At 42.3% G+C, this 18,997-nt stretch overlaps 1 protein-coding gene across 1 annotated transcript in view; it reads left to right on the top strand.

The window, feature by feature from the left end:
* cabin1 (calcineurin binding protein 1) overlaps positions 1–18,719 on the top strand; it is a 42,139-nt gene extending 23,420 nt beyond the window's left edge. Inside the window, 8 exon segments of the mRNA XM_071533812.1 lie at positions 2,382–2,545; positions 2,643–2,739; positions 2,850–3,539; positions 7,052–7,126; positions 12,400–12,661; positions 15,334–15,492; positions 15,710–15,912; positions 16,131–18,719. Of these exon segments, the coding sequence (XP_071389913.1) occupies positions 2,382–2,545; positions 2,643–2,739; positions 2,850–3,539; positions 7,052–7,126; positions 12,400–12,661; positions 15,334–15,492; positions 15,710–15,912; positions 16,131–16,274 (1,794 nt within the window). The 3' untranslated portion in view covers positions 16,275–18,719.
* Positions 18,720–18,997: the final 278 nt, after the last annotated feature.

The raw sequence follows: 18,997 nt of genomic DNA, 5'->3' as shown, positions 1-18,997 counted from the left end.
GGTTTTGAGCTTGTCTCTTCCCTGTCATCAGTGGCATACTGAGGGCTTCCCTGTGAGATGATGTTTGGGAAACACCCAGCATCTAGTCGTGGCTCAGGGTTTTACCCAGGGAACTAGAGGGAGAATCCCTTTTCTGTCCCTTCTTCTCTCTCACACTCTTCATCCTCTGTTTTGCTCCTCTTTCTATTATTTTTTCTTTTTATAAAAGATGGCCAGAGCATGAGAGTAGCACTAATGCTACCGTGGCATGCTGCAACAGTTATCCTAGTATGTTGCTGTTTGTAATGCTGGATTAAGTAAGCAATTAGGAACTGTGACATGTGAATATTCTAATCGCTTTCTTCATCTCCCACAACCAAACTGAAAACACAAATGCTTCCATTTGAACCTGAAAATTGGTTGGAGAAAGAGCAGATTTCTTTTTCCCCCAAGGATCCTCTTGTCACAAATTCATCACTTGTTCCTCCCACTTTTGCTATGCATCTAAATCTCTGTTTCCTAGGTCTAAGTCTCTGATTCCTAGGTGGTGTATCAGCCACATGTTTGTGCCAAAGCTGTTGCTCCAGATATCAACCAGTGGTCATATTTTCCTTTACAAAAAAGAAAAAAATATGCTTAAAATCATTGCGGTTAAAGTCTTACAAATCTGCTTTAGCTGTTGTGCTACAGCATAATCTGTGCAAAGCCATGGCTCTGCTCTCCCTAAACAGATTTGCTGTGGTTGGATGGTTCTCCGCTGAGGAACAACTCTCCTCCATTAGAGCTGTTTTTCTAAGTGAGCATAGCCCACCCTCGCCTTACTTGCCCTGCTCCTGTTGGAGGCTTTTGGTAATCTGTGCATTGAAAGGTTAGAACCTTCCCAAGCCCTGCCTGATTGCATCATATAATAATAAATCTTCTGTGTTTCACACAGGCGTTGTAGCCATGCTCTAGTTCTTGAGCATTTTTCTGACCACTGGCTCTGAAGCTGGATCATTCCACTAACCTGAATAGGATCCCAGTAACCCCTTCACTGAAATAATTAATGAACTTTCTGAGCAGGAAAGATGGAGTGCTGAATTATTCTGCTTTTTTGTTCAGGAACAAAAAAGTAGTAATCTCCTGTTAGAAACAAATGGGAGCAGCCAAAGAACTGAAAACCCTGAAAAATCACATCCCTGATTTATTATTTGTTAAGGAGAGAGGTATGATTTTGCCGGGATGTGAGATTGAGTGCCCATATTACATTTTGGATGGCCAGCTTTGACACCTTTTTGAGTGAATAGGCTCCAAGTCCATCCTCTGGAATGCGATTTGATTTGACAGATTTATTTAGCCTTTCTTTCCTGCTTGGCTCCTCTCCAGTGGCTTTGAAAATGTCATCTAACAATCTGGAGCTGTCGGTTAGGAGGAGGACTAGGCTCCCCAGTGCCTTCGATAGCTGAAAGAGCCATCTCATTTGTTTTGTTCCGTCCTGATATGGGTAGCTTTGCTCTGCCTCACACACACTTCTGAGGCCAGGAGCTCTACTCCGTACCATGTGCTTTATGACTGTACACAGCCTAGGCCACCATCTGCACTCACATCCATAGCTTTAGAGTGCAAAACCTCGCCCAGTTCACCTGCTGAGAGGACATGTGCTCGCTGAAAAGGTTGACTCGGCCGTCACAAAAACACCTCATCACTCTTTCTGCAAAGGAGGGGCTGTCTTTGTCGGCAGCAAGTCCGTTGTTCTGTTGCATTGCCTGGACAGAACTGTGCACTAATGAGGCTGCCTATCATGTCTGCCCAGAGAGAAAGCTCCCCAACCCTCCCCACCTCCCACACGGCCAGCCAGTCCACAGGATCTCTCCTGCAGCAAGTCTTTCCATCCCCTCATTAAGGCTTTCTTCGATGAATGCCATGTTTTTAGCTCACATTAATTCCTCTTGCCTTCTCTTCTCCTTTCTTTCCCTTCGGTTTTTCCATGTCTCCCTGTTAATTGTTTCCGTGTGTCATAGACTCCACGGTGCTTCGAAAACCTGCAATAATGGCAGAGCACAGGCTATAAAAATATAAATGTTGGGTATTGTCCAGATTAACCTGTTTGTTCGCTGATGGTCCAAGTAATACTGAATCGACGAGTCGCGTCTAGCCAATGACAGCTCGTCGTAGACTCCGTTCAGCCTCCTTGCCCACTGCAGGGTGATTTTATTAATGTTGGATGATGTTTTGAAACTGAGCCATGTTTTGAAATCAAGCTCCTGCTAAACTAAAAGTCAATGCCACACAAAAGCTTGAGTCTGTGCCATGTGCCGCTGTCAGTTTGTTGGAGATGCAATATTTTAGGTTATTCGGTTTTGGCACAGTGACAGTAAACTGATGATTTCGCTCTTCATTTGTTTCTCCTCCACCACCTCCAGGGCATCTGGCGTATTCCAGTGGATGAGATTGATCGCCCGGGAAGTTTTGCATCTCATATGAACCGATCCATCGTCCTCTTGCTGGAGGTGCTGTCTCAGCTCAAGGATCACGACACACTGCTGAAAGTCTCTTTCATGCTGCAGAGAACCCCTGACCAGGGAAAGTAAGGACCAATCTCTTAAAGTACTGCATTGGATTATATGTGTTTGTTCTATTACTTATCCTCTCTCTCTCGCTCCTTCTCTCTCTGTGCCTTGAAGGAAGTATTTACGGGATGTTGATCGCCAGGTTTTGGCCAAGAGAGCATTTTTCCTAACTGTAAAAGTCCTGGAGGACAGTCTGAACAGTCTCACAGGGGTAAGGAAGCAGAACTCACTATACACACTCTAAGAGCTGAGAGCAGCTCTGTGTTTTATGCTTTTGGCATGCACCCACTTTGTGTTGTGACAGGTTCTGTTCTCTCTCAGGTGTCTGAGCAGCCTTCCAAAGTGCCTGCGCCCTCCATGGGTGAGATGACCACAACGGATGCATCCAACAGGCCCAGTTCAGAGGACAGCAAACATGCGCTGCCTAAGAAGCCCGGGCTCACAGAGGGAGTCTGTGCCACAGGCCCTGACACCGGGCCCAGGGAGGCCTCCCAGGCACAGCTTGCCCCAGCCCCGCTGGCCACAGACAAGGGGGATAAGGCACAGGAGCTCCAGTCTGGGAAGGTGGAGGCTGCTGGGATTGAGAGCCTCAGAACAGGGCCAGAGGAACCCATGGAGCTGGACACTAGCCACTGGAGGAGGCCCTCTACTACTGCAGATTCTCAGGGCAGCCAAACGGAGGCTGAGGCCCCCCGGAGCGTTATGGAGCCTGGGGAGAAAGTGGCTGAGAGCAGCCGGACATCAGAGCTGTCTCTGGAGGAGCTAAGCATCAGCTCCAGGCAGCAGCAGCTCCAGGCCCCAGTACCGAAGGGTACAGTGACAGCCAGCGGGACTGATCAGGGCTTGTTGCGAAGGCCCAACAGGAAAAGAAAGCTACTGGAGGATGTGGAGTCAGGCAAAACCCTGCTGCTCGATGCCTACAGGGTGTGGCAGCAAGGCCAGAAAGTCATGACCTATGACCTGGGGCGCATTGAAAAGATCATGTCAGAGACTTACATGCTTATAAAACAGGTATACCGCTTTAAGATGTACAAGGTGTCTCTGGTATGCTTATATCAGATACAGGCCTGCAGGCAGACACGCGCATACACATATACGTACACAGAAGCTTGCTTATTTATTGCTGAGAACATAGGCTCTACTCTAATTTTTTAATAATTCTGCATTGTCATGCATGCTTGATATGAGCACTCCTAAAATAAAATGGGGAAACCCCTCTCTAAGCTGAATTAATAACATAACCCCCTCTGCAGAGTAGGGACTTTCCCTGCTTCATTCAGGTATCAGACACTACTGCAAACCAGGCTTATAAAGCATGGTTGTGTTATTACTCACAGTAAACCAAAGTCAACCTTTGCACATTGCTATTACTGTTTGAACAGATTGCCGACTCTGAACTCAGAAATGGTTCTGATACGTTGCCCCATTGTGTAGCATAATTTTTAAGAATATTATTGAAAGGCTTATTTTTGGAGACCCAGTAAGAGCCTCTCTCTGAATGAGTCACATTCAGTCACAAGGCTCCAGAGTGCTACCATTTGGTTGCATTTTGTGACTTTTCGTCAGGTGTTGATGCTAATCATTTTCTTTGGTCACGCCAGGGCCAGTGGCAAAAAGTACCCACTCTAAACATTTAATTCATTATCCACTCTGTTGTTGCATGCCCCATAGCCTCCAGTCCAATGATCCCCTCTTGGTGGGTTATCAGGTTTATGTAGACCATGTCATGAATGCATGTTTAGCAAGATCACATACATAAGCAAGGTTCCCAGTGGTTATGGAATTTCTATATCATGGAATTTAGAGAAGTGTATGCCACACAGGGAAAGTCAGGACATTTAATAAATTCTCTGGGGAAGTCATGGGATATTAGGGAACTGGATTACTTTACAAAAATATACCTGAATGCATTTTGCAACTTCTTTCACACATTCATAGCAATAGATGGTGTTTTTCTGCTGTTTTTATATATCGTATGGCCACTTCTCCGCAGCAAGCCCAATTTAAGTGGAAACCAGACTGTTTACCCCCCTGACAATTTTTCAGAGCTGAAAAACAACATTGACAAACTAGGAAGGAATTAAATTTTTAGGTTGGGAAAAGTCATGGAATTTTACATTGGGGCCACATAGGGAAACCTGTATGAGCTAGTGTTTGCTGAAATGTAAATCAAATTCCAAGTAGTAAATACTGCACTTAATACCAAATCTATGCTTCGGGCAAGGAATAGCCTTTAAAAATGAAGTAAAATCTTGTTGCAGAGATTTTGCTTTTTGCTATGTCAAGTATGTAAAAATGAGCCCCATCTCTACGAGATGATGAATTCGAGGTGGGGAATTTTGCCGAAACTTGAAAAAATTATGCATCTCACACCACTGCGTTTCCTCAATTGCAAAATGACAGTGATTGGACTAGGGGTTGCATCTTGCCTTTGGGTGCTAAATCAGCTTGCCAATGTCCATGTTAACCATTTTTGCCCCCATACAAAGCCTGTGTAATGGTGAAAGTCTCTATTTAATGTAATAGTGATGGTGGTGCCACAAAGTGAAAATGCTCAGTGGCATAGTGCCATCACATTGACAGGGATGCCTTCGTTATATTTCTCCGGAGCAAGCTTTCCATAGGAGTTTGAGTGTTTGGAAGTTACTCCAACTGCGCTTGCTGTGGCATTCATGGTGTCGTTACAGAGCAGCTCACATCAGCTTATATAGCCTTATTGAGCTGTAGATCAATGCTGACCCTAGGGAAGTTGCCATGTCATTGGCTATGTGTCATGTCAGAAAGCTGCAGCTGGAGTGGGAGGTAACAGGAAGGGCAATAGGCTAGGAAGAGTAGAGGAGGAGAGAGAAGAAAGCAGAGATAGGCCAGCTACTACAGCTTTTGTCCTATTTAGGTGCTTTCTTCCAGTTGCTATCATTTCTTGTTCACGTCAAGAGGTAACAAAGACAACATTTTCTCAGTCACATCCAGAAGAAAGAATAGCCAACCAGCTTGTTTTGCATGGCAGCTCTCTGTCATCAAATGAGCAAATCAAGTGCAATTAATTTGTCTGGGCATTTTCTTGCAGTAACTACAGATAGCTAATGAAATGTTTTCTCAGTCGGTTTTGTATTCTGTATGGTCTGCCGCATTTCATAGCTGCATGTAGTTATACTTTAGATCTGTCCCTTGCGTCTTGCCATTTAGATTTTTATTGTCATTTAGAATAGAACTCCTGCATATTTCAGTCTTTTTTCTTTCAGATCACTTTAGGGTACTAATCTTTCAAAGTCCCACTAAATCAGCACAGACGGAGCATTTTCTCCCATCAGAAAGTATTTGCAGCTTGATAAGTGAAGGATAAAAACTGCTCCAGCTCGCCCATTCAGAAGCTCAACCACACATCATCATGCTAAGAGCCCTTCCACATTTCACAACCCAAAGCATGGCCTCAGAATGTGTTCAAATGACAGCTCTCGGGCGTTATCAAACACTATCTGTTAATGACAGTGTAGCAGCTCCTCCACCATCTCTGAAAAGCCATGATGGTCTCCCAAATACTCCCCGAGGTTTCTCCAGGTCCAGCCTGTTGCAGCGTATCAGCTCCACTTCCATTCTGTAATAGTAGGAGAATTGCATTTAAAAACTGCATTAAAAGGTTATGTATGTCCAGTGACATTCCTGAGAGCTTAAGTGAAAGATTTTATTGTGGAGGAATACTAGAAAGATGTCTTCAGAAAATTAGCTATATTCAAACATGAATTATGTGATATTGATGTCACCACTGGCAAGTGGGTGTGGTTTGACGAGGAAGGTTTGCAGGGGGGATAGACATGAAGTCAAAACAGAGGGCTGCCCTCTGTGATACATCGAAGCTGGAGTCAGTCCATTTGACAGTTGCATAATTTGAAAAATAGCAGAATGGGGCTGCCGTGAAATCCCTCCCTGTGGGGCTCCCTGAACCACTGCATACAACAGGCTGCTTGAGGGAAAGTAACGGCTGTGTGAACAAGAGTACTACTAAGTGTATGATGTTCTGCTGTAGCTAAGCTCCCTAACTCCCACACAACACCACACATCTACTGGCTGTACCGGGTCCTAATGAGAGCCTTTCTCCACCGGTGCTATGATCAGTCAGCCATTTGCAGACTCTCAGAAGAGTTCCTGCTGGTTCCGACACAGTCAGAATCAGAAATTACAGGAATCTGTCTTGTTTGCATTGGTGCAGAGACTTGTTGACAAATCAGCACACGTGGTACATGGTCAACTGGACCACTCAAACAGTGCAAAGGGACTTATGATAGACCATAGGCTGCACATGTCACTCCAGAAATATACATATAAAATATACATTTTTCAAGCCGCATGAAATATAATATTTTTGCAGCTCTAGACCACGAGTATGCAGTAGTGCACTGGCTATACTGAATATAATGAGATGCATGAAATGATTTATGACATTGTGAATAATGAACATGTAGATATGTTGCTCTGCTCTCATCCTTTGCCCTAACTTCTTCATTCTGCCTGTTCTCCGGTCTCAGGTCGATGAGGATGTAGCTTTGGACCAAGCTGTCAAGTTCTGCCAGATACAGTTGGCCACTTCTGCCCAAAGACAGGTAAAACACTGTTAAACTCAGCTCCTCTGCTATCTTTCTCTGCCTCCACATTTTCCTTCTGATTTACACTTTCTTGTGCAGTGTAGCTGCATACTGTAGTGTCCATTTATGTCGAGAGCTAAATGTGTGTGCTATCTATCCTGGTTTATGCCAGATACTCTGATCTGTTTCATCTGTTTCCTCGTCTGACTGGAGTAGTCTTCCATAGCAGGGCTTTAAAAGAAGCTACTCAAAGGATGTTTATGCTGGTGGAGATGGTCCACAAAGCAAACAGAAACTTTGCTCTGATACTTATTTTAGCACCGGAATGGCAACTAGATTTATTCAATGACTGTCAACATCATGCATTACTTTTACATAGCCTTTATCCAAACTGCAGAAGAAAACATTCAGGATGACAGAATTTAATAAATGCTTTTTGTTCATGAAATTAGTTATAAAAAGAACATATTTTTGATTGTAATAGGTGAAAATTTAAAAAGGATAGCAGTGCTGCTTGTTTCCATTACCTTGGTTATGATTCAGCTGGGATCAGGAGCAGAATATCCAGAACAAACCTCAGTTATACACCTCAGTAGAATAGCAGTGTCAGCATTGTCCCCGCAACCTAGATAGTAATTTTAGATTACTGGACTTGCTTGTGATTAAAAGTTGTTGTTTTTTTTAACTTTACTCCTACAGCCAACAGCTATGTGGCTTCATCTTTGCTAAGAGTTGTATCTGAGAGGCTTGAATACAGTGTCTGTGGAGTGGTCCACTCCCCATGTTTAAGTTTGCCTTATTTGGGTGCAGTTGGCGCAGGAGACCTAAAGTATGGCTCTGTTGCTAGGAACAGTACAGGGTAGCTATTTAGTACAAACTGGGTCGAACAGTATTTGCAAATAATTCCTTTGTTTTAACCTATCTTGTGTACAAATCGGGTGGGGTTTGCCACATAGGAGAATACAATCAGCTCCAGAAAGTTTAGACGATCGGAATAAGGTACTGGAGTCAATTTAGTATACTTATCCGTGACTTTCCATACTTATCTTGACTTTCCAGGCACTATCTGAATTGTCCTGATGTAGTAAACCCCACCCATCTGGCATTCCAAGTAGATTAAAACAAACAATAAGAATCATGTGCGATTTCTATTTGACCCAGGATGCTATTTATCTCATAATATTGTTCATTTAGGGACAGGTATTGTTTTGTAATATCATAAATGTGGGGAATTAACCAGGCCGCATCTGTAGTAAAGTGTGCTAAACTGATGAGTAAGTGGGTAATTCCCAGACTTATTTAAGTCTTCCCTGCTCCAACCTGCCAGTGCTAAATATAGCCCAAAGGCTATGTGGCGTGAATGTTCCCTGTTGTCCTCTCCAGCCTCACTCCAGTAGTTGCCAAACTTGTTATTGGTTTCAACTGAGCATTGGTATGCTTGCTGTTTGTAATTTGCACATGAAATGCAAATCCACACATGATTTACATGGGAAGACGCCAGATAAAAGCATCTGAACTCATTAAACGAGGACGTGTCCGATTACACTGATAAAAGCTAATGGGAAATGCTCTGTTTGAATTTGCTGATTTAGCTAGTGCTAGACCAGTAATAATGACCACAGAGCTTTGTCTTTACTACTCATATTCCTTATCGAATCAGTTGCTCTGCCTCATCCTCTGTCACTGACTCCCCCCTTCCTCCCCTCCCTCCTCCTGCCCACACAGTCATCAAGGGTCTCTCTGCCCACATCCTGTTGTCACGGTGATGTTCCCTCAACCTCAGGCTTGTGAAAAGTCGCTGTGGGCAAAATAAATCTCTTTTTTCCCAGTTCAGTGATTATATGATTTTATTTTCTGCATGATTTATTTTTGTTTTCTTTGTTCTTTTTATTCTATTAATTTGTTTATCTACTTATTTTGAAGCATTTACACTTGGATAAGACACAACAAGGTTGCGTTTAGACTGGGCTCCTAGCCACTTTTATTAAACACGTGTAAGAACACCCACAAGGATTGGAACATGATTTTACTGAAACAGCTATGTGGGCAGTTTGGAAATCAGTTTCCAGTCAGTTTCCATTTTTTGTGTATTTACATTTATACTTAATTAAGACAGAATGTTGATGCATCTTCTATCTGCACTGTGATTTTCATGCCAGGTGTAAGTGAGGCCACAGTAGATTGGAAAAAATGATTTGAAGGCTTAACTGGACACACTCCAGATGCATCTTCAGGCTGCATTGAGAATTTACTGTCGGGTGTAAACGGCGTCATTGCTGACTGGTTTCAGATTATAAGTAATTTCCCAGTGGTCATTTGTGTTCTAAAATGACCTGGATACCCATAAGATATTGTGCTTCTACATGCAAGCTTGTTTTGAAGTCCATCAAATGGCTGCATTTGTGTGATTATTGTGCCGCCTACTCATGTTGGGGTTCGCATTGGGTTGTGCTTTTATGAAATGGGAACTGTGAGTTGGCACCCTGGAGTTCTCAGCTCGAAGATATGAAAAAGTCTTTGCCTGTGCCTCAAAAATTCAATAAACTACTTCATCCAGATTCGCACATTCCTTCAAGCCCCCGCAAGTGTAGAGCGAGGTCTAACTGTATGGTGCGGAAAATCAGCTGTGTTGTGCTCTCTGTTTTCATCCCTATTATTTGCTCCCTCAGCTAGATCTCATGTCAGGGAAGCATGTCAAATTTGAATGACCTGTGTGCTCATCATTGTCATGCCCTGAATCTTCAGAATCTGTCAATAATGGATTGAACATTCCAGAGTGATTTATTTTGAAAATCATTTTTCTTTGCTCCCATACTTTATTTGGGGAGATGGTGCAGTCTTTCGCCTGCTCTGCTGGCCCTCGTATAATTGGGCCTCCTCAGAGAGAGTTCATGGAGTCACTGTACTGCGACACTGGGCAAAGGCAGGCTTATGAATGCTGAGCTTTACTTATGGAAGAATATGGAGATTTAGCTTCACAAAGGAGCTCCATCATCAGTCTTATTTGGGGAGGCAATTTAATTAAAATGTTCGGTTGGCTGGTCTTTTCAATTGTGTTGGAAAGATGACCGAAACCGTAGATGACATCTACAGCGGTACTAATCTGATTTAAAGCCCCATCTCGATAATTGCAGAGAACCATTGTTTGATTCACATTTTCGGACCTCAGTCTTGCTGCCAGCAGCCTGCTCTTGCCACACAGTGAACGCTAGTGGAACCTACAGAGTGACTGCATGTAGTCCGCTGCAATGTTCTCAGGTACAGTGTTTCCTAATGCACAGGGTCCAACTGACTTGTTCGTGTCTTTGTTGCCGATGTTTAATTCATGAGATGTGAATCATCAAAGCTAGCGTTGGAACTCTGTGCATGCTTGTAGCTGCCGTGCCGGTCTGCTTTGAGCTGAGGGATCTGTTGCTGTCTAAGGTTTGGAAGGCTGCTCTGTTTGTTTGATTGTCTGTGCTCTGCTGTGTGAATCCCTCAGGGAGCTTCATCATACAGCTCTGACTCAGAGCACAATTTGACTTAAAATCCCAGCAGTGAGAGCCTGAGAAAAATGGTAAGAGAGCTCTGTTATTGCCAAATTATCTGGTGCTAGCATATTTGTTAAGCCTGCTTATCAGCTTTTACATGACAGTAGTAGACTATAGCCTTCAACATTGCCTATGGGCCTTTTGAAACCTTGACAAAACAATAGATCATTCAAATTAGATTTTGCTGCTGACATGGATCTCTCTGTGGAATATTTAGTATTGTCATTTACTGTCACTTCACAGTGTGTTTGGACTTGTATACATAATTATTGCAGTAGAATAATTCTGTATACTTCATTCTGATGCTATGAAGTAGGGTTGTCAAAAGTATCGATACTTCGATAAGTATCGATACCAAAAATTTGAAACGGATACAATACTCATTTGCAACGATACCAGCAGTGCTTTCTCTTAATGAAAAATCAAACATATTATTTCTCCACCTCCACTAGCCACACACACACACACACACACACACACACCCTGCACCGCTGCCCACAGCCCCTCCTCTCACTAGTAGCAGTCAGCTGGGTTGTTCCTCAGTCAGCAAACAATGCTACAGAGTGGTGCCGACGAAGGGGGGTAACATGTCAAACTTGGCGAAGCACCTTAAGGACCGACACGCCAGTCTATATAAAGAATTTCAAGAGGTTAGCGAAAGCTCCCGTTTCAACATCACTGAAGTATTAAACATTTATCATAAACGTTAACGTATCCTGCACATCATCCATTTTAGTTTAGCTAGCAAACCAAACATTAGCTATTAGATGCCCGGTTTTTGACCGGACTGTCCGGTTGTCCGGGCCCGGTCAGAAGGCTCGAGCGGACGTTGAAATGTCCGATTAAAATCATTCTGTCAAAAATAATCCACTAACTTCAGCCCTGCTGATTTTTCCCTGTCATTGGTGGGTATATATTGTTTTCATGTTAAAATTATATTTTAACATGAAAACAATATTTCAAAAAAAAGATTGAAAATTCATTTTTTTCCCCCGTGGTATCGAAAATGGTATCACATATCGATATTTTCCTGGTTATTGTATCGAAGTTAGAAATTCTAGTATTGTGACAACCCTACTATGAAGTCTACAATGCTTCTGTTTACTGGATGTTAAATTCATTCTTCCCTATTTCTTTAGCTAGGCCTACTTCTTAAATTTGGCCACTTTTCATACACAGAACAATATGAAGAAGAACTGGTTAAACGGGTTAGAAAGGCTAGTTCAACTTTCATCCATTTTAAAGGGAAAACTGTAGAGAAGGTGTATTCATTTCTTTTGACTGTGCTGCTCTGCGTTGCCATGACAGCGGCTGTGGGAGCAGGGCGGCTGTTGTCACAGGTTGTTTGTGCAGCTCTTGTGTTTATGAGTGGTCCTCAAAAGGACGCCCAGGAAAGTGGCACCGAGGGATGTAGTGTGGTCTAGTGCTGTTCTCCTCGCCAGCACCCCACACAGCCACTGAGTCCGGCGCACAAGTAAGCCTCCGAGCCCCTAGGGAAGACCTTGCAACATTGTAAAGGATATCATTGCTTCTAGCATAAAGAGCCAAGACTAAGATTGGTGGTGTGTACTGTGTGAAAAGTGCAGCGGTATCGACTGTGACTCATTCCATTTCTTCGAGTCCTGCAAAAGATTCTGCCTCCAGGGAAGAGGATGTGCAGTTCTCAGCTTTCTACCTGAGCAGGGGGAAGGTTGGCGCTGCAGATGGATCCCCAAGGTCAGTTGCACCTCTTCACCGCCACTACTCTCTCTCTGTCTCCAGCAGTCCACAGGCGATGCCCCGACCACACCTAAGTACACCAAGGAGCACCGCGACATCTTCTTCCCCGCCTCGCTGCCGACGCCGGTCCTGCTCAGCCACGCCGCCTGCCACCCGCTGTCCACCCAGGACGGCCAAGCCAAATCGGTGTACGAGCCCCTGAGCAAGTTGTCCAGACCTCCAGCCTCGGGCTTCCACGACCAGTCGCAGCACAGGAGAGCAGCCGGCCACCCTGCTGCAGCCATGGCCTTCCTACCACACACAGGTACAGTAGCCCACACTCTGCCATCTCTGACCGCCAGTTGGTTATTTTGGTGGTGTTTGCCATAATGTAATGTATAAAAACATGTGACCAGCAATCATTGCACTTTGGAAACCAAATGCTTTTTTTTTTTTAGTTGTAGTGCTGAGTCGTAGTTTAAAAGACATCTGTACTTCAGTTTATTTGTGTGTGTGGTGTTTTAATTCCCAGGTGTATCCTGTGGTAGGCTGATGCCTCTGCTTGAGTAGGAAGTGAGGCTTTGAAGGTGTCTGTGCAGTTTGTGAGGACTCTGCCTTGCTCTTAGTCTAAATGACCAGCAGGGGGCACCTGTGGCCTTTCACAGCTCGGTTACATAAACTCTAGACCCTGGCCTGGTTTTATTTTGCCTTTTGGGTTTTGTCAGTCCCCCAATTAAGAGTTTTAGAGAGCTGTCTCATCCAGATTGTGATTTTTTGTTTTGTTTATGTCTACATGAATTACTGGAGGGGTTGGAATAATCATCTCTGATGTTCATAATGAATATTTTGGTGGTGAATATGCATTTGCATTTAGTTTCATATTCACCACCTACAGTAAAGATGGAACCCTTAAAGCCAGTGTCTTCAGCCTGAGCTCCCCTAATATTCTAGTGGATTTGAAACATTTGGGGGAAAATAAAAATAATATACCAAGTTTACCTGTGATTTAGGGACCTTGAATCTACAATATGCATGCACAGTATTTGGTAGTGTTAGAAAACTCATTAACCTCTTTTTGAGCAAGCTTTCATTTCATTTCTGTTAGATGAGCACTGAGGAGCTATTGGTTTGGCTCTCTTTCAGCTCACAGTCATGGTCTTTCTAGGTTTACAGTGATATCTGGGAACTATGGGTTATTTAAAGCCCCTAACCCCTAGCTATAAGAGAGCCATGAATCTCTTAAACAGTGGATAACATGGCTAAAAGGAAGATATCAGGAATCTTGAAAGATTTATACATAGGTTGTTGATTTTGAGGGCTATGATCCAAAATAACCTTACATTACTTGAATTTACTCAAAATCTACCCCAATTCAAGCTCACCTGAATCTGGGCCATAATTTATATTTTTCCATGATGTATTACCATACAAACAAATAATGTAACATAAGCTTTTTCCACATCTGCAAACATAATCAAAAATACAAATTTAATAGAGATGTAACAATACATTCAGCTAACGGTTCAGTTCGATACACATACTGGGTTCACGGTTCAATATTATCAAAATCTTTGAGCAAAACCTTAATGAAGATAGTTACGACTTACATTTTTTTATTTCTTAGGGAAAACAAAAACAAAACAAAAGTTCTGTAAATGTAAAACTTTTTCACAGCTTTTTAATGCCAGCCAAAATAGAACTTAAGATCAAATTCATCCACAAATAAGCCCAAAGAGTAAAAAAAAAAAGTATACATCTGTGCAACCAGGGAAATTAGTCACTTGAAAAGTAGTACAAAGAGAAATAGTTACATTTATAAGACCTCTGAAACCATATTTATGATTCAAACTTGACATTTAACCATACAGAGGTGGCTGGAGTTTTTCATTGCGTTGTCATACATTGTGCAGCATGTTGCTAGTGTTACCTGTAAAGAAAGACTCTGGTACAGTTCTTGCCAACAGTTTTGTCTTGTTGTTGTTTTCTTCCTTAACTGGAAACCCACAATGTAGCCACACAGCAAACTTAAAACTTGATGAGACCTCTTATTTCTCAAGAGGTCCTTAAGTTTTAAAGTCTGAAGACCGTTGAAGGTTGTGCAAACACATATGCAAAAGGATGTGTGCATGACATGAACACACACACACACACATCAGGCATCAGGCAACACTGCACTGATGTGTACTATTGTAATGGTATAGGCAACGTTAAAGGAGATACTAGAGAGGTGGATTATTGTATTGTTGTAATATTCATTGATGTTAGACACATATATGCATACTCAACTCCTGTGCAGACTGTCAAAACAACTTTCCTCTTGGAGGATAAAGTATCTAAATAAAATCTAATCTAAAAAGCAGCATGACCCTCACCAATATGCTTAAAATGCTTAATTCTTGAATTCTACCTGAGGGGCAGAAGAAAGTCAAGCCTGTATAAGATAAAAATGAAGTAGCTTGTCTGATCACAATAGTTGTGTGTTTCAATTATTGCTTTTTGTGTGTGTATGTTTGATTTAGTTCACATAAACTAATTTCACATTGAAGATGGAAGTGAACTCAATACATTGAATCACTGCAACAGACCTTTAAGACCACTACTAGGAATCAAGGCTTGATACACATTATTTATTTGTGCTAAAACCATCAGCACTTATTCCACCATCTTTATGCTTATAGTCCATTGGATTCTACATCAATTACCAATAGTTAGGTTCTGCATATTTTGACTGTTTAATGTACAATAACTAGCAATTTTGTCACTGTTTATTTGCTGTGAAGTGCAAAGATAGCTTAAAAAAACAAATCCAAAGATAGTTTTGCTATCTTTGTTAGCGAGGGATCTGATTAGATCATTTATTAAAGTAAAATTGTGGTAATTTGTGACATTTGGGAGACCCATCTTTTGTATTCATTTTATAAAAAAAAAAAAACCAAATCCATACCATGTCCTACATGTATCACCTTGCCGTATTGTGACCGTGTGTTTTGTCCACAGAGGAGCGAGAGGAGCCCTCAGAGGGACTTTCATACCGACAGCAGGAGTCTCACCTTTGTCAACAAATGAAACTCGCCACTGTATCCCAAGGGCAAGAAATGACAGCAGGCTGGTACCAGGAGGAGCCTGCCACATGTAGCACCGCACAACTTTGCCCAGGTCAGAACCTCTCGGATTAGAGGTGGGGTAGGAAAAAGTGACAGGGGGATAAACGGATTGAATTAATATGACATTCCATTATCAAACGAATTCAATTGTCTAATTAGTAGAATTTTCGCTGACTTTCTAAACCTTCAAAATGTTCTGATATTTTGAAATGGCCTTCTTGTTTCATCTGTTTTCTTCTTCTGTTTTTTTTTGTTTGTTTTTTTTTCAGACCAGCCGCAGTATGCCAGCAATGAGCAGTCCAAGCTTCCAGACCCCAGCCGTATCCGCTCTCGTATCCCACCCAACATGCCAAAGCTTTTCATCCCTTCCACGGTTACCAAGTTCCCACCAGAGATCACAGTAACACCTCCTACGCCCACACTGCTCTCCCCCAAAGGCAGCATCTCAGAAGAAACCAAACAGAGACTTAAGGTATTCTGTCTGCCTCTAAAATGCAAATGCCTGTGGTTCTGTGTCTGTGTGTCCGTGTGTGTGCGCGTGTCTGCCTGTCTGTCTGTCTGTGTGTGTGTGTGTCTGCCTGTGTGTATGTGTATGTGTGTGACCATGCATAACCACATGCACAGCGCCGTCAGTCAGTCGAATGCCTGTCTGAGACCCAACAGTGCCCCCTGCTGTTTGTGCCCGTACAGAACGTCATCTTGTCCTCCCAGTCTGCAGCCACAGTCAAGAAGGACACGCTGAGCCAGCCGGCGCTGGAGGTGCAGGAGACGTCCAGCCAGGAGTCGTCTCTGGAGAGCGAGTCGGACGAGGAGGACGATTACATGGACATCTGAGCTTCCCGATGAAAAACCGACCGGCGCCCAGGCCGCGCTCCTCGCAGCTCGGCCTCTGACTTTGCCAACCCCCCCCCCCCCCCCGTGCCCCTGTCTTAAGATAACGGAATGGTACATGTCGCTGCAGCTAACGTGTCTTTGTTGATGCTATTGTTCTCTCTCGTGCATTAAGAAATGGTAAAAGAAAAAAAAATGTTAAAGAAAAAAGGCACTCCCGAACTGAGAAAATGCAGTATTCTCGTCGCCTGTCATGTCACTGTTTTGCTCTGGTTGTCAGCAGTGATGGTGGATGACAGGCGATGTCTTCGGTTTCACAGCATGTCTGTAACGTGCCATTTATGCGTATTGCACAGCAGCTAAAAGCGCTTTCCTGTACTCACTGAAAACGGGAAGCGCTATAAAAGAACAACTTATCATCTGTATGCTGGATCTGGCGAAGCGGACTTCTGGCCTGCGGAACCATCCAGTCCTTTGTTTATGCATCTTTTCTGATGTTGTATGCTAATTGTATCTCTAAGCTGCAGCTAAATCCTCGTCTTGAGAACTCTACATCTCCAATCTGAGGTGCTTCAATCCGGACTGATGCTCAGCAGCATGTACCTGCTGTCAACCACTTTGACCATTTACATAGGCATGATAATTTAATCTGCAAGGCACTTGCATTGATACATGACATATTTCAATGGACACAAAGGTGAAATGAGGACAATCAGCTGCATTCGAAGTTTGTCTGTGGGGCCGCTGCTCCACACAGCCTCCTAACCTGTAGCAGATTGGATATGTTTACACTTAACATTTGGGATGTCTTTCATTTGTCACTTAATTTTGTGCTATTTTTGTACTCACTGTATTTCTTGTAATATTTTGTCTGATATATATTTTTTCTTTTGTGTGCATTTGTAGCTAAGAGGAACAGTTCTTACCAGGAAGAAGTCCTGTCACCAGCATTGATCAGAATGATATGGAAAGGGAGTTGGTTTCAATTATTAGAAATTAGCTTTTGTACATATCATAATCCAAATATCTTTCCAATGTGACTGCTCTAATGGTCTGGGTATTGAGTTAAGCTGTGGAGGTGTGCGTGTGAGAGAGTGTGAAGGTTAGGGTTTGGGTCACTTCAATTCCAATCAACTCAGGAAACTATGGACAGGACTAGTTACTGGACACATTCATGTGATCTCTTTTATTTCCTGAATTCAGTGGAATTGAAATGCAGGCTGAGGAAAACCTTATAATACAGATGCCTTTCCAATGGAACCATTTTGGTAAATTCGTCAAAATTCTAGCTTAACTCAGAGGAAGACAACAGAATGTTTTTTTACAGATTGTTTTCTATAAAAAGAAGGATATTTACTGATTATGTTTCTTGAAAGCCGTCTAAAAAGACTTTTTAAAAAGGACACAAATGAATAACTAAACAGTATCACCCTTGACAAAACTGTTGGGAGTTTGTATTTTTTTGTTTATTTGTTTTTTTGTTGTTTTTTTTTGGTGTAAGATACTTTTATATTCTACTGCTGAGCTTCTTCTGGGAATGTATCATGGCTAAGAGGTGACTGGGCTCAAGGCTTTTGTTCTGCTCTGTCCCCTTAGCTCAGGCTACTGGAGGGGAACTGTTCTCTACATTTGGACTGAATGCATATAAGATGTCACAAACCAAAAATATATTTGAGAAACACGTACCTGTACTGTGTGCTGATTAAATTGCCCTCAAAGTCTGCAGAAAATCTTTCCCTGCAAGGGTCTTTTACATATATTTATCATGACTATTATTTAATTAATTTTGAGTTGGGTAAGATGCAAGTGTAATTTCCTTATGCCTCTGGCTGTTTCCATAGTAAATGTACTCTTTGAATTGTGTCTGCAACTCCCATCAGATGTGGATGGACAACATGGAAGGATCAAATTTCGTTCTATATAATCTAATCGAGTCACAGAGATGAAATACCTAACTTTTGGCCAACATATATTGCTATGCTATATTTGCCACATTCATTTTTAAATTTAGATCAGACAAATGCTTTGTTTTTTCCCCTCACTTGCCCATCAGAGAAGGCATTCATTGACAAAACTGTGACCTTAAAAAAGGTCTCTTCGTAGTCTACACTGTATAGTAACATCACTTCTTGATTTGCAAATTTCAGTAATGATCTTTTATGGCATGATATGAGCATGAAAGAAAACATTTTCTGACATTCATTTACAATTTTAGCTCATTTATTTCGGCATGATAATGATGGGTATAATATCCGTAGTCACAGTAGGGAAACGGTTATATGTAATTTGTCCATTTATGATACTGAAAGGACAAGAAAGTAATTGTGTTACCAAGACTACGTCGGATAAGATGCTGGTTTGTGTCTTAGCTTCTACTGCAAAATCTCTCCAGTGTGCCCAGGAGTGCGAGGAAAAACGTCTACGGCTGCCACAACTACAGTGCATTATAAGGGCTCTCATAAGGAATTATAATGCAATGCATCCATAATGCTTATGCTCATAAAACAGATATTTTGTAATCATGATGTCTTTACAAACATGGTCATAAGGAATTTTGAGTGAATTATAATTCCTTATGGGGGGAATGTGGTCGTCATAAAGTGTTAGTGCCAGTTTGACTATTTTCATCTATCAAACTTAAAAAAGTAGCAGTTAGAAAATTTCACAAACTAAGGAGCGTGATTTATGAGTAAATTATAGGGCTATTAAGGACCAGGAAAATAAAT

The sequence above is a fragment of the Centroberyx affinis genome, unplaced genomic scaffold, assembly GCF_046629955.1.
Source record: "Centroberyx affinis isolate AG114_WGS23_722 - 3 ecotype Tasmania unplaced genomic scaffold, CSIRO-AGI_Caff_v1 ptg000168l_1, whole genome shotgun sequence".
Lineage (NCBI taxonomy): Eukaryota > Metazoa > Chordata > Actinopteri > Beryciformes > Berycidae > Centroberyx > Centroberyx affinis.
Note: the sequence above shows the minus strand (reverse complement) of the source record. Positions and strands in the feature narration are given on the sequence as shown.